Source organism: Aythya marila (assembly GCF_965140915.1).
Source record: "Aythya marila genome assembly, chromosome: 2".
Taxonomy (NCBI): Eukaryota; Metazoa; Chordata; class Aves; order Anseriformes; family Anatidae; genus Aythya; species Aythya marila.
In genome coordinates, this window is record NC_139043.1 from 28,881,923 (window position 1) to 28,898,993 (window position 17,071).

Here is a 17,071-nt window from a genome sequence, read left to right on the forward strand (position 1 = left end):
CAGCAATAGAGTCATGGTCAAGTGTGCTATTCCCCAGAAACCTCCCCCACCCCCAGGTCCTTTTCAGCACACCTTAACCAAGGCATCCCCAGCAGGGCCAAGGGCATTAGGCAGCAGCCAACAGTATCAGCTTGTCAAGGCAGCTCAGGGTATTAATAGTGGAAAGGGCTACACATGGGGCTGAAAGGGTCAATTTAAGGCATGGCCATGCATGAGTAGCAGCAGACCAGTGTTAACCCCCTGCCACTCAGAGACCATTGCGCTCTCACAGTACTCAACCCTTTCCCAGTGCAAAGGTGCCTGACAGCAGAGAACACAAGACAAAACCTAAGAACACAAGACATCTGTCAATGTGTGCCTCACAGTAAGCCTCTCAGCTTTTTAGATCAAAACAGGACTTAGGCAGGATGCCAGTTTTTGCAAGCATGGAGATTTTTCACTAGCATGTCACCAAATACCAACACTCTCCATGGCCAGTGGCACTGCCCAAATGAGGGTAAGCAAAATAACTCACATACTCCTTCTGTCAAAACATAAGCAGTCAAGTAGAAACAAAGATCCCCCCGACCCCCACCCCACCACCCAAGCCCATTTTTTCCCACTCCAAAAATTCAAATTGTTCATTCATCTGCCTGACCACTAGCTGCTATTTGGATACATATTCAGCTTTGGTATGCCTAATAAAACAACTAGAAGACTCAGAAATAACCTTTTACATTGCCAAATTGTGATTACCGATGCCAGACAGATCCTGAACGGCTGCTTATGCTTATTACTGTTTCAGCGAGACAATTTTTTTGACTCATTACTGTTGATCTTTACATTACTAGAAGGCTAAATTATGCATAGTGCTTATGTAAGCATTCTGACTTAGATATTTATTCATCTTTCATTATGCTTGTATTGGAAAATTATATTCTATTTTTTACATAAAGGAAAATTCCAGTCTGTAAAGTCCGTAAACCCCAGTCCGTAAGCCATTACTTTTGAAGTCTTGCAACCAATTGTCAAAGTCCTATTACAAGTTGTCGTTACCGAATGTGAAGAAGTTATGATCTTAGCATACAATAGGTAATTCTCTTCCACAGAGCTGAAACGGGAATTTTATTCTTGGTCTTCCAAGTATTATTTTTTAACTGTTTGTAGAATTCTGTCTGTACTGAATTGAACAGCTTTAAATGACTTAAAATCTTCATTTATTAAATTGCAGATGGAAAGACAATTTCTAATGCTTCTGTAGATTCCAGCAAAAGAAAATAATGTAGATAGTAGGAACTTTTGGAAATTCTGATATGCCTCTAAAATCAGAGTTGTGTGCTCTCAAAGTTGGGTTGAAACCTGTTTAGGGTTAGCATGAAAGAGTTACTGGGGAGGTAATTAATAAAATTGGACTGAAGTCTGGCATATAGAACTGGCATGTAAATATATACTATTGATTTATTGGATATACATATATTGATCAAGTAAATATGCATTGTAAACTTTTATGTGAACAAGGACTGCAGGAATGGGCTTTGATCGTATATCAGAAAGTATTTTTCTTTCTTTTTTAAGACAAATACTATTTTAAAGAAAGTACTTTACCAACTTCTTTCAAAAAAATAAGACTATTTAAAAGGTGGTCATATCTTGGCTTTTTGGATAGCTTTTATTGTTGCTCTATCCCAGAACAGTATACTTCATCCACTAAAAAAAAAAAAAAAAAAGACATGAAATGATTTTGTGTTTATATTTATTGTCAGCAATACATCAGTTATGTAAAAATAACCCAGATGAAAATGTAAGACTTGTTACATTTTCATGTCATCTGTATTAACTGAATAAAGCTTAGTGACAATATACACAAATCTGCAGTTGTACGTAAACATTTTGTGCTTTAAAAAAGAAATGTATATAATTTAAAAAATAAAAATGCATTACACAATTTACAAATCAACAATAACAAAAAAAAAAAAAAAAAAGTAAACATTCCTCAGACAGCTGCCTCCTTGTTCTACAAAATAAATATTCAAGTAAATTAAGTTAGGCAAAATAAACTCTTAACTTTGGGTGACCACAATTTACATAAAGGTAAAAAGACAGATTTCCATTTAATTCAAGGTATATTTTACAGTGATTTATACACAGAGTTTTTAAATTGGTCTCTTCCGATTGTAATACTGGAAAACAAACTTTATTACATTTTGACAGGAGGAAGGGAGCTTCAAAATGGATACTTTATACTAAATATAAACAAGCTTGTGCAGTTGCACCAAAGCTTCAAAAAGGAACTGCTCCAGGACTCAAAGCAGACACAGCAATCTAGAAACTACAGATTTAAAAAGGAAAATACAAACCACCACATCAACAGGAAAATGTCTACTTTGCTATTTTCTGAATGATTTATTTGATCACTGGAAACGTTACTTTCACAAACTAACAATCTACGGTAGTGGCTGCTTTAGGCACTGGATTTGTAGAAACACTCTGATTTTTAAAGCAAATTGCTTTTCATTCTGTACTGATAGCTCACCTATTATTTATTTCTGTGTCAGTGCTAAGGGGCTTAGTCACCTTTGCAACTTCTAGCTTTACATACAATTTCAGCCCTCTTTATAGCCTTTTTTTTTTTTTTCTTGATAAAGAGGGAAGCCATTCTGGCTTCAAGTTTCTGTGCACTTTGTTCATAAATAATAGAGATAAAAAATGCACTATATATTTTAAATGCAGCACTAGTATGATGCAGATGTGCATCAGCAAAATTCGCTGATCAGATATAAAATGTGATGCATACTAAAATACTTGCATGGATTGCAAAGGCCAAACATATTTAAATAAACTCCTATCCCTTTCTTTATTTTTAAGTACTATTTAGGGAGAAACAGGTATGCCTTTAGCTTCATTTTATTAACTTAGATTTTGGGCATAGAAATCTTCAAGGTAAAAACTAGACAACAGCTTCTGCTAAAACCAGCCTGTATAATGCATAGAGTTGTCTCATTGCCAATGAAAGAAACCCTGTTTCCTCAATTCACTATTAGTTCAATACCATTTGACAACACAAAATCAGACTTTTAAAGTACAGAAATCATGATTAAGCTTTTTGTTTCCACATTTTAACTATTCTTTAAAACTTTACAACTTTTTTGTCTTATTTTTTGCATGTCTGATAAAATAGGAATCAAACAGTTTTTTCTTGTTTCCTACTCAGGAATGCTGAAATAATTAAATACATGAAGATTTGGTTTTCTTTTTTTCTTTCCTATGGATCTTTACAGAGAAATGTAAGACTGAAGCCCCCAGTTCTGCAACACATATGTGAATGAACCACTGCTGAGGTAGGGGGCCATGGCACTTCACCAGCTGTGGTTCAAGGTGTAAAATGAGAAAATAAACATGTACAAAAGATTTTTACTATCATTCCTCTCTGCTTATTATTCCCATTCAGACAAGTACTTATGCAGTGGCAGTAAGATCATTTTCTTTTTACAGTAACACCACACTGGTAAGGTAAGTTAGCTAAGTTAAAGTAGGGCCATACTTTTTCTTGGACATTGCACAAAATTAACATTGGTTCTATATGGAATAAAAGTAGGTAATTTTAAAGATTGATGTTATCTGTTGACATAAATGAGAGTTGTCATTGATTTCAGTGAATACTGGCCAAAGTTTGCAAAGCTACAGTTTTATTCAGTGTGCAAAGACTGGTGCTTCTTGAGTACATAGTGCGATGAGTAGGCAGAAATGGTTTAGGTTATAAAAAAGACCTGAGAACCTAATACTGAGCTTTACATTTTTGATTATTTTTGACAGGTTGCCTGATAAAATTTTGTAATTGTATTGCTTAATAGTGGCACAGTCACTTATATGTTTGCGTCAGGCTACACACAGAAGCCATTTTATGAGAATAACCCTTCTCAGGTCATGAATCACGTCTGTTAGAGGCATGTAGATACAGTGGCAAGTCAATAAGCTTCCTGTCAGAAGCGTAACACTGAAATGCCATAAGCATGGGAGAGGTTAACAGTGAGCTTTTATACTGCCGGAGTTTTAAAAAAAGTTATGACTATTAAAATGGCAAAACTACTATCTTACTGTTTACTTGCCAGTACACTCAAGAGTTTAACTGAATAATTAAAAGAGTCTATCCAATTATCCTAATTAGAAAAGATAAAAAAAAAGGGCTCTGAGTATTGCACTGTCAGCAACAGTGAAAATGCTGTCATTAGTGAAAGAAAAAAAAAGCATAACCTTTTTCTTTTAGTTGAACAAACAATCAGAATACCTTTTTAGACAGTAAGTATGTCACTCAAGATTAGAGGGCAACTGCTTTTCTTTTTCTTTTTTTTTCTAACAAAGTTAACAAATATAAAAAATCTAGTCATAAACAGTTTTCAAAGTACAATTAGAAACCAGCAGAACAATCTATACTTGTATAGGTAGATGGGGCAAGAAACTAGACACTTGTATTACTGCCATGACATAGACTACAAATGGCCGCTGTGACGAGACATGGTGTATGCAGTACACGTCTTTAGCAGATTCCATCCAGTTGCAGTCCAAACTGAACGCTACTCTCTTCAGGATTCAAGACCAGTCTACTTGACACTCCTTGCACAAGATACATCATCATCCTTTCTGAAAAGAGGCGGTTTCTATGGCAATACTAGTTAAGTGCATATCATGCTGCACTAATATAGTGCAAAAAATTGCCTTACATGTAGCAAAAAAGATGCAGGCAACAGTTTGAGTTAGAGAAAGTAGAAACGTATTGTAACATTTACAATGGGTATTCTTTTTTTCCAGACAGCAACTGCTAGAAAATCTGAGAACGCCTCCTTTCTGGATGTATACATGAGGCCTTTATACTTTGGAGTGATAACAGGACAGAATTTTGCAAGTGAGTCTTTGCCCTCTGAAATGCAGGTTAACACAAGTTATCATCAACTGCCAGACTGTTGAACTTGCTCGTGGGTTAGTCTCAGTTAAAAGTTAATTTCGTATTAAGCACTAAAATGCTCTTTAACAAGTATATAATCTGGTAGAGTAATACATATGGTTCAACTGAGTATATATGTTATGCTTGAATATAAAGAGTCATAGACAGCTTGGTACAAAGTCTTCATGCGTACTGATTATACTTGGTTAATGTTGCAGGGGCTTTCAACTGTTAATACAATGTCAGCTACAGTATTCTGGAGACAGAAGCGGTGCTTATAGCTTGTAAGATTGAGGAAAGACCACAAAAATCTCCAACTGCAGTGTCTATTAACATGATTCTGCCAGATTTCTCAGTGCTGATGGTCTAAAGTAAAGCAATAATACCTTGAATATCCATAGACATTATGAAATCCACCTGTCTTTCTCCGTGGTGCAGTTACCAAAAAGAAAGAATTAAAAAAAAAAAGAAAAAAAAAAAGAATTCAAAACACTTAATCCACTCCATAGAAAATCCCTGTGGCTTTGGATACCTTCTGATTCCAATCCAATAATTAAGACTCCATTTGTCACCATGAGAAGTTATATTCTACATATCTGCATCTCCATCATAAGCCAAGGTTAATGGTTTCAGTCGGTTGTTCTGCCTTCTCTGAGGCTTCTTTGGCTTTTTGCTGAAACAATAAGATAATTTGTAAATAGAACAAGAAACTGATGACATAGAAATGATGGATTTCATTCTTAAATGAAAGATGACTGTGTCATTTTAAGATAATGCATTCAGTTGTTCATTTGTAAAAGCTACATACCTAAAACCTTCACTTGAATCAACAATTATCTCTTTATCAACTCAAAGCAACACCTAATTCAAAGCTCAGTTGTCCGGAAACAGGCTGTTAGGGTGCTGACATGACTTTGGTGAAATCCTTGGCACATAATTGTGCAAGATCAGACAGTTTTCAGAAAAGCCCAGAGCAATATTTGGTCATGTATCAAAGCAGCAATCAGGTTCTTATAAATTATGTGATTCAAATCTTAAGTTCTCTTGTCATATCAAGGGTTTCCTCCTTAAAGTTCCATCTTGTAATTAGTTTTATGTCATTATACTCTCTAGAGTAACTAAAGGTAATTCTAGATTTTAAAATCTCAATTCTCAAATAGAAGGAATATGGTTTTGAGCCATAATCCTTCCCTGTCTAGCTTTGAATTTGATTTTAATCCAGCAGTATTTCCAATACATTTACCATAGTTTTAAAAAGTCACCAAGCCAAAGAAAAATGTGTAATATATTCATTTTATCTTTAGTTAGATTATGTGAGCTTTAGTTCTTGACTTATTTTAGACAATACTACAAGCATTTCTTTAAATTGGGCCTCTGTATCCTCATTGTTTTCCAAAAAGTTTATCTCAGCTATATCAATCAGACTGCTCAAATCAAAACCATTGTTTCCAAAATATGGGATTGCAGTGGCCTCATTCTGACAAATCTGCAGTGGAGCTGTAGGCTAATGGATTTTCTTTCCCTCAGAAAATACAATATTTTCTTCCTTACTTACAGATAAGTGAGATTTGGGGGAACATTTACTAAAAAAATAACAAATCCAGAAGTCCCCCAAATGCTGCCTATGCAGTACAGCCAAGAGCCCGGTGTCTAAGACCATACTTCTCTCACCTTCTACCTTCACAGTCATTTGAATCAGAAATTCCAAACAGGATCAAAAAACTTCAGGGAGAGCATTCTCAAAAATTACTTGCTTTTGCAAAAAAAAAAATAAAATAAAAATTCACTTACTCAGCCAATAAGATTTTCAACAGAATATGATTTCATCTATGAAAAACACATGAGAAAACTTCCAGCCTTATTGTGGTTGTATATCTCTATATCCTGTCAAATATCAAATCAGACTTGCCTGGTTATTAAATTTCCTTCTTGCTATTTTTCTCTTCACTTTCTGATACAGCTACAATGAAATTATCATGGACACAGTACAGTCATTCTTAACAGAGATAAACTAAGCAAAAATAAGCTATACACCGAGATATGACGTATTTGCAAGAAGTTCTCCTGACCTCAAGACAGTCTGTCAGTTTATCCATCATCTGGGCTACAATCAGAGTTCATGAACCTCAGCTTGGACAAAAGAACATGGGAATTTAAACATCACAGTTCACAGAAGACCCTGCAGTTGCTACAGCTGCATATATAAATGTTTGCATTACAGTCTGTGTGGGACTGCTTGCTTGTAAATAATTAAAGAACTCACCAGGCTAGATAGATCATAGAAACAATAAAGATGAGTAAAACAAATGCACCAGCAGCTACACCATAAACCCAGGTCTTCAGCCTCCCATCTAAAAGGAATGAATGTTAGTCAGTAGTGTTTGAGTTAGTCTTGTTGAATTATTAGTTCTGATATGGTATAGAAATACTTTTATAATCCAAAATAAATGTCTTCACAAGCAATTATAGCTTAATACTATTAAATTATAATCCATAATAAATGTCTTCACAAGCAATTATAGCTTAATACTATTAAACAACTGAGCAATAGCTTTTCTGTGTACTTCTGTTCTGCTTTTCAGCTGAAGTCTGGAAAATCCAAACGGAGCTGAGATGTGGGGCAGAGGCAGCGTGGCAGCAAGTGAGAGACCCAAGGAACCCAGTCCCTGGGCCCAGTGGTAACAGGCAATTCCTTCAGCAGGATGGCAATGCAGCATGTCAGCCTAGAGATCATTTATGCTTTTAACACTTTCCATTCTACCTCTGGAAATAGTTTGTCTGCTACTTTCATTCTTGTAGCTACTTAATTTTACATTTTAAAATATGTTTAATGCTTGTTTTACCTCATCAAAATCTTAGCTGCACATACACAATTTTCACCAAAGCAGAAAGTAATTTTTCAATTTCTTCTTATACCAAATGCAAGTTTTGTTGTTATACAACTTCCCCTCACAGAACAAGCCAAACATTACCAAAAAGGACAACCCATGCTCAGAAATAAAGCAACAGTCTGTTTCTAACAAGGACCGTACTTATGTGCTGCCTGTGCAGTTTGTATTTTGGACATGATGTCTCTGCAGGCTGAGGTATACATCCCCACTCTCCTGTTTGCCTTGATCCTAGATGCTTATCCTTGGAAATCTAAGGGAAGAATCGTGTGACTTTGTCTTTTTGTTTGTTTTTGTTTTTGTTTCCCTTTCTGAACCCCAAATGAGCAACCCAAGGTTAGAGCATGCTGTTTGACTCCCTACTTTTATATGGCTAATTTTACACGCTGCTAAACTGCTTTTTGAAAATATGCTTTTACATGGGACTTGCTAGCCTTGTTGCACTGCCTTGAAAATTCCATTAAAAGCTGAAGTATTTCATTTGCAAGGGGCAAAATCATTATTCCATGAAGCCATGTGTATATTTGCAACATCACAGTAAGCAAACACAGCTACTCTTTTTCTGACCAAATACTTATTGCTTCCTGATACCTCTGTAGAACCAAAAAAGACATAACCAATGCAGCTGATGTTTCTGCAATTTAATAAGAACAAAAGTCATGCAGACTGGCTTTGTTCAGATTCACAGTATTCATCGGTATTCATTCAGTATTCAACTCTATTGCTGTGCAGTTAATTTCAGGCTTTCTGTTCTCTAACAGTCATGAACAACTTGGTTAAGATTAATATAAAAACATTTTAGCTTCATTATACTCATCAAACTAATAACATTATAACTCATATAATGGAAATAACTGATCCATTAAAGATGGATTAAACAATAGATTTGACCTGATATATCCACTGATATGATGGTAGGAATAAGAGGAATTTAGACTTCAGTACTTCTAAATAGGTAATTTTCTTCCCTCCTTGGTTTATTTCCATTGGTAAATGTAATGGGTTTGGGGTTGTTCTGGGTTTGTTTGTTTTAACATGTATTCTGTTTGTATGCTTGTATTATCTCCTTGAAAGAAGACTGACATTATTTTGTGTATAGATTTATTTAATTTTGTCAAAACAGGGAACTCTGTTAATGAGGTCATTCATATTATGCAAGCACATGCATCGAACCCAGGCATTCTCAATTCCCCTGGGATGGATTATTTCTAAGTATATGAGGGAATGGGTGTCTCAAACTCATCTGCTTTGGGTAATATATCAGCACAGACCAAGGACAGTCTAAATACCTTCCTTTCTGGAACTGCAATATAATATGTTAAAGAGTGTGAAAGACTTTAAAACTATTTAAGACTATTCTAAACCTAGACTTAGTAACTGCATGAAGAGGAATAATCACAGTAGAGTAAACCAAAACCTTTTCATAATTACCTAATCCTGGAATGGAAACAATCAAGTGTAAAACTTCGTCTGAAGTGCCAAATGTTTACTGTCTTACACATTTGCTCATACCTTCACTGGAGGTATTAGTTCTATTTAGTACTGTTGTTTATATATGAGCTGAGCTATGTCTCATCTCCTTCCTAACTCAAACCAGGAATTACTGGAAAATTGGTGAGGTTTCATGAAATCTGTCAACCATTCCTTGTTCCAAAAAACATGTGTTAGATGACTTGAGCATCCTCGTTCTATGCAGTTAAAGGAAACTATCTGACATTTGGTTATTGTCAGCACTCCTACTGCTACAGTCCACCCTATGGCATTTTTAAGTGGAGTTAGCTAGAGTGAATAAAAAAAAATAGCATATTTGGTAAGATGTTACTTTTTTACAGGAGGACCAGAAAAGTTCAGTTTTCTTTTTTATTGTGGATTAAAGTACTAACTAGTTGGAGTAAAGACCATTTTATCGCAGGTATCAAATATAGTATCACAGTGCAAAAAGCAGTCAATATTACTAGGACTAATGGGACCTAACTGAAGTACTTCTAACCCAAACATGATTTAATCTCCCTATTGGAAGTATTGCTGCAGTTCTCTACTTGCAGCATTTTAGGGATTATGCGTGTAAAGATGCTGTTTTCAATCTTCAGAATTCAAACATTCACAAAAGTTTCAGTAAGAAATAAATACTAAGACACAAGTGTGGAAGGATATTTAGCTCTATGTAATTTATATTTTATGAAAGTTTTATTTATATCAGTGTTAGTATCAGAAAATATTTACTGAAATTTGATTACATGATGGACTTTATCAAGTATTTTTTAGTGAGATAACTGTCAATATATTTCTTACCACTCAAGTGCTTGCTCAGCTCTGAAGAACACAGTCAATCATATGAGCAAATGTTGCCTATAGTGATTTAGAGCGTGTCTATGCTAAATATCAAGATTATGGCCAGTTTTTGTCTAACATGAATTAGTTTAGATATGGATATGGAAGAAAAGCATTACCATATCTATACTGATTGTTTCCCTGCAATTCTTGGCGCGACAGCAAACTTCAAGCAGCCCTTATCCTCTACAGATTTCAGAGCCTCCTCACTCCTCTTTCAACAGCATTATTATGATAGCATAATCAAGTATCCTGGCTTGCACTTTTGAAATCAACAAATTTCTAATTTCAAATAGGCTCTGTGAATTTTAAGTAGCAGAGATTAAAAGAAATGTTCTGTAATACAAGATGTCATTAAATATATTGAGAAGGGTAGGGATTTACTTATGGCTCTTCCTCTGTTTTCAGTCAAGGCAGATGCCCGTCTTCTTAAATGAACATTTAAGGATTTTTGTTTCCTTCCTTGGCACCACAAAAATGTAAATGCCAGGCCCTGCAGCAGTAGTTAGCATTATGAACTGCTCATTGCATGACTTCACCTGGCCCAAAAGGCTGTAGAAACCAGGTCCTTCCTCGTCCTGACTGGTTACTGGAGGGCTGGGTAGGGTTCACAGCTCGACTGGTTTTCACATCTCCCTTTTTGTCCTCCATGGTGGGGATCACCACCACCGGGATGAGAGTACACTGTTCGAGTGTGCCATCAGAGGACATTACTTCAGTGTATCCATCTTCACAACTGCACGTTCTAGTCTGTAGGGAACAAGTGTTTTACACTGTGTAGCAGAAAAACAGTTTCCTGTGAGCTATAAGGCATAACAACATGGATGACTGGAAGAGAAGACTGTTTTGATGACTGTTAGCCTGGAGAGTACCTCTTCATATATTTTTATGCAGGATTGCACCAAATCAACAGAGATTATTCAACATTTAATTGAAAGGTGGAAATTGGTCTGAGGTTGATTTTAACAAATAACGATTAGCAGAATCTCTGAAAATACTTTTTATTGGCGCAATCTTTAAAATGCAGGGTGTGGGAAGCCCTCATGGGGGTGTTTAATGCTCCAATGCAGTAGCACATACCTCACTGCAGTAAGCGTGGGGTTGACTGCACGGTGGATTACATGACCTGTCAGCATCTGGTTGGCGCATCACTAAACAGCCCCCTGTAGGACAGAAAATCATATTTTGACATGGTAACACCTCTCCACTGATGAAATTACTGATGTTATTATTTGCTACAGTATGTCATGGATTACCATTTTATTACTAATTTGAATTTAAGAGTCCTACTCTTAATTCTAGGTGAAATATTTTATTGGTAGAGTAAGGATATAGCTTACTTATTTCCACTCATGCGCATTTTAGAGAACTAATATTTGGCAACTGAACTTTTTTTTTTTTTTTTTTTTTTCCCTTTGTTCATTTGCTGTTGCTCAGAAAAGTTTAAATGTTTTGTGCTCGGGGAAACATTTTTGTTTCCTAGGTCCCTCCTTAAAACTATCATATTAAAACTGTGCCACAATGAAAGGATATCTTTTATTTATATATTTGCCTATCAAACTAAAAACAAAATACTCATCCAGTTTATGAATGGATACCTGTTTTCTGATGCTCCTCATTACTCACTTTTACACATTCTATAGCTTTGCCTCTTATGAAGCCATGCTAGTCTAAGAGAGCTTTTTCAGAAAAAGAACACACACTGAATGCTATGGTACTGATATAACTGTTTGCAGACTTTCTTCCTTTTTATAGTATTCTAATTCTCATAGCTACATCTTTATGTACAGTGCAGTTATTGTTATGGACCAATGCACACAATCAGGCTTTCACTATCATTTCAGCCAGAATGACTTAAAAATATATTTAGAATCAGTTTGAATGTACCTGGCTTTCCTTCTATCTTTCAGAAGAGGAATATGTATTACGTACTTTAACATTTATACTACAATGGGACAATTTATTCTGCATCTCCCAAATTAATTGCCTTTTTATACTGGTGTGATATGATAATGAAATCCTGATAGCTGAGATAGGTCACAACCATAGCAGATGCAGTTAGATGTGGTTACATAGACCCAAGTGTTAACAGGATGGCTGATGAAGAACAAAGTAAACTGCTGGCTGACGTAAGTTTTTCCCACATCCAGAAAGGAAAATTGTACATCCTAGCATACAAATCACATGCCTGTGAGCATCTATGAAATAAAATATCAGTCATCCAAGCAAGCTGAAGAAGGAAAGAGTTGCTTCATCGCCCATGGGAAACAACACCTTCAAGTAAAAAAGAACTATTCAGCACAGTAATATTATACAAGAAAATAAATAAATAAAGGCATTAAAATACCAGCATAATAATAATGTCTAAATTAAAATACACTATCTTAAAGCCAGATGCGCAACAATAAGGCAGTAAAGAACTGCCTTAAAGTAAAGTCATCTAAGTAATGTGTTGATTCAAGATCAAAATAAGTAACTTCTATCTAAATCAATCATGTATGTGTACCTGTTAGTTTGATCTCTTAAATATTGCAGTTTATACAAAGCATTTTCAAAAACAAACAAACAAAAAAACACAAACGTGTATTTACAACCTGCTTAACAATTATATACTTAATTCAGAAAAGTTCTCACAGAACATCATACCTAAGTGATTTGTTTGAAAACAATCAAGAATATAACAGAAATATATTTTGCATTGTATGGAAACAGATGATTACAGTTTCTGGAATTTTCCACTTGTCTTCATTTCAAATCAGAAAGGTACCATAGCTTTAAAAACATACAGGGAAAAAAAAAAAAAAAAAAAAAAAAAAAAAGTAAAGAGGAACACAATATAGAACCTAGATTTGTCTGCCTAGGAAGTCCTGTGAGGATTTAGTATGGTTCTCAGATCCTTTTTTCCATCTATGTAGTTATGGCAGTTTTTTGTTCCTATTGTTAACACAAAAAGCTATGAAGTATGTTTCAAAGTAGAGGATCTTCCCATCTTTTTCCCTCTTCCCATCTGTTTCTCTCTGAACACTTTTTCTGAAAACGGATGATCAAGATATTCATAGTATTCTGCAAAGGTCCCACCAACTGCAGGTAGCAAGAATATGAACTAGTACTTTTTCTTAATAATATTTAGCTTATTTTATTACTCATTCTTATAGTATTTCCACCTTTTTCATATAATATTATAGTCCTCCTCTGGGGTGAACATATTCTCAAATATTTTATAACTATGCTTTGGGCCATTTAATTAAATTAATAAGGTAAGACTTTGGACTAAGCAGGTTAACTTACCCTCAGAACCAGCCATTCTCTTCTCAGTTTTAATCTGTTACAATCTGTCTTTCTGATAGTTTGTTATACGTTTGTAATTTCATCTCTTTAAAACTGACCACTATAAATGCACAGGATAGCTCATCAAATATTTCTCTGATATTCTAAATAAACTAAAGCTACTACTTTTCCTTAGTAAATAGGCTATTTCCATATCCTTGTTAGTCTGATATAATATTCCTTTGGTAACTAAGAGTAATGTATTATTATTATTGTTGTTATTATTATAATTCCTATTTTTCACATATGGCTGTGTTTTATAAATGCCAGGTTATCATTTTTATTAAAAGAATTTTGAAGAATAAAAAAATGTTTAAATCAGAAAATAATGATGAGGCTATATTAAATACTAAATTAAATACTGCTAAACTCATGGAACTTACAGTACAGAAGAATGTGTTCCACTTACCCATTTATTTATGCTTATAAAGGAGAGAATCATGAAAAATCTGTCAGTAACACAAATTCATACATTTCTCTTTCCTGGAATTTATCACGTGGCTGTATTCAGTCACATGAGAACAAACTATTATTTATATGTGACTGACTGTGATTTATAAATATATTCTGCTTTTTAACATTTCAGAGCCATAATCTTCAAGATGCTATTTATTCTGAAATTCTATAGGACATTTAATAGATAATATCACATATTACTCTCTCAAAAAAAATTCTGACTTAAAGTTTAACTTACCATATAAGCATCATAGCTAAGCAGGAAGCAATTAAGGTACATAAATAATGCCCTGTTCATTCAGTGCGATGCATTTAGTATTTCTGCAGCACAAGGTGACACTTGCAAAAGAGACTTTTGGCTATCAACTATTATTTCAATACCTTGTAAAAATAATACAAATGCTTTATTTCAGTGACAAAACAGATTTTTGCAGTGAATTCCATCATTAAGAAGTATGGTATTGGCAGTCCATCCATTAGAGCTCAGCCTCTTTGACTGACCTGACAATAGCTGGAATTGAGGATGTACTTACAATCAATCACCTTGGTTGATATCAAAGCTATTTAAACAACAAATGCATAACTCTCATTAAATAAAACCCTAATTCTGAAAAATAAATGTGTATGAAGAATTTATTGAATTCAGAGACCTCAGTCATTCTTTATTTATTGTGTTTTGTACTTTGTCTTGTATCAAAAGTAACTACATCTAAGAGCTGTCTATGGAACTATCCTCCTAAACATTTATGTCATTAATGTAAAGTAATACATTTATATCAGCATATTTATTAAAATCTGTTATTTTGTAATTATAAGGAGGTATATGATATATGCCTGATATTATCAAGCTTTCTTTCTCTCTCTGCATTTGTATATGCATTGTGTAAAAGTTCTGCTTGTTGTAGGTCTTGAAATGTGAAACCCTAAATTTAGATGCATGTAAATGACTTGTAAAAATATACAATACAAAATATTTCAGGTCCAATATAGAAAACAACATTTGTATTTGCTTTTACCATTACATGCTGTATAATTCTGGAAGAGAACTGACATCTTTAGTATGCAAAAATATAACGATTCAACAACAGTATATTGATTCATATATCAAGAATGAGTGTTTTTAGCAGATTCTTCTTCCATTCATTGGAAACAAAAGTGTTATCCACTTGTTTTCCAGGGTTTTGTGTATACATAAAATGAAGTTACCTGTGACGTTTAATCCATCTGATCTTTGGCACCACACAGTTCGAGAAGATCCCTTCCATGGGCTAGCCATCCATTTGTATTCATAGCACTGGCCATCTACAAAGAGAACATCTACTTTTCAAGAAAGTTGGTGATAAGGTTTTAGGCTACCACTGGCCACGCTCATCAGTAGACCAGATGTGTTAAATTTAATGCTTTTTACGGGGACCTTCCCTCACCCAGAAACTTAGAAAGGTACACTGTACACATGGAGGTCTGCACATAGTGGATACATAACCTGATAGACCAGACATCTTCTGGACACTAACTATAATGTTCATTACACTGTATGTGGAGTAAACCCAATTCAGTTAATGGGCAAAACAGACATTTCCAGACATTGTAATGGTTGTGGCCCAACTGTTGTGCAAAAGCCATTTAAGAGTCAGGTTTCTTTCCTGGTAAGCTGAGCTTCGGTCACTGCTCCAGTGAATAGTAAAGTAGGCTGGGCTGTATCTGGCTTCACATCTCTGCTCTGCTGTACACCTCTCTGGGATAAAACAATCAGTCTTAAATCTTTCTGTACCTGAGCTCACTTATAAAATTCCTTTTTGCTCTATATGTCTAGCATCTCAATGGACAGGAAATGATTTTTCTTAGATACTTTGTCCAGAACCAGCAGTATGGTGGATACTTTCTAAAGTCATTGTCATGTGATTAACAAAAATTCAAAGGGTAAACAGAATTCTAAATTCAGTTATGCATCAAAACTTAAAAGACCTTTTTTTTTTATTAGGAAGTTATCAAGAAGATAAGGCAATTATTATTTTTTTTCCCCAAACCACACAAAGATATTTCATTATTAAAAAAGGATTAAAAATAACAGTGGTTAAAGTGGAAACATGTGATAGTTAACATAAGTTTTTCTGTTCGGAAAACAAAAAAAATTGAGTGCATTTCTCTGTTCCCATAATTTCCCATATTTTCCTAATTTTGATAACCTCAGCAGAAAGAAAACAAACTTGCTGTAGCTCTGTAATTTTTTTTTTTTCTTACAGGAAGGGTAATGGTCTTATGTGTATTTTGGTGCTTACCATTGCATGGTCTTGTTTCCAAAGCCTGTTCTGGACAGAGATGCTGATTCTCTAACTCCTGAATGATGACTGCTCGAGACCGGACTTGTATCCCTCCAAAGCCAAGATCCTCACCATTAACACAGGTTAGCTGACAAAGGCTCCATTCTGACCACTCTCTCAAATAACAGTCCCCTGTCAAGCAGTAATTTTATAAGGTGAAAAGTAACCAATATGTGAAGAGGTTTTGGCAATGAGTATGTCTTAGGAAAAAAAAAAAAAAAAAAGACCAAATCCTCAAAACCTTTTATTAATTTTCCCACTTTAGGTGCTTTCATTCCTATTTTTAAAAATGACTTATACAAAAAGGAAAAGGGAAAGCAATTAAAGTGTCTATTCTGACTATTCCATGCTATGGAGAGATGCAGGATGTTATAGCATAAAACTGAAAAATAAAATTCTACTGGTGAAATAAGTTAGTGAGTTTGGCTAAAGAACATTAAGGAAGATCTTAGGAAGAACATAAAAAGAGCATTTTGTTAAAACTGCAGTATAAAATGGAACTAGACTGTACACAGACTCATAAATAAACCTCTTAGTTCTCATTATTTCAGTGAAAGAGCTATTAAAAATTCATGCTACCTTGCATTACACTGATGACAGATACAATCAGTACTGTGTTGACCAGATGCCTGATTAATGAAGGTATTTTATTTGCTAACATTAGGAAAGCATGTGAAGAAATGAATAATTGAAGAACTGATGTATGCATAATAGGAAAGCAAGTAGTGATTTTTGGAAACATTAGTTGGAACATATCATTAGCACATCCCCACAGGGCAGTTATCTGTACTGGCTAAATGTGAGATTGTTGAAGAACAGGTTACTGCTCA

The 17,071-nt window shown here is 34.7% G+C and overlaps 1 protein-coding gene across 1 annotated transcript in view; it reads right to left on the reverse strand.

The window, feature by feature from the left end:
* Positions 1 to 1,840: 1,840 nt before the first annotated feature.
* The window catches only part of THSD7A (thrombospondin type 1 domain containing 7A), a 287,238-nt gene continuing 272,007 nt past the window's right edge, over positions 1,841 to 17,071 (reverse strand). The window contains exons 24-29 of the mRNA XM_082755177.1: positions 16,200 to 16,373; positions 15,127 to 15,222; positions 11,218 to 11,300; positions 10,677 to 10,887; positions 7,182 to 7,269; positions 1,841 to 5,591 (exon numbers count right to left, since the gene is read on the reverse strand). Coding sequence (XP_082611303.1) covers positions 5,507 to 5,591; positions 7,182 to 7,269; positions 10,677 to 10,887; positions 11,218 to 11,300; positions 15,127 to 15,222; positions 16,200 to 16,373 — 737 coding nt within the window. The 3' untranslated portion in view covers positions 1,841 to 5,506. The remainder of the gene's footprint in view (positions 5,592 to 7,181; positions 7,270 to 10,676; positions 10,888 to 11,217; positions 11,301 to 15,126; positions 15,223 to 16,199; positions 16,374 to 17,071) is intronic.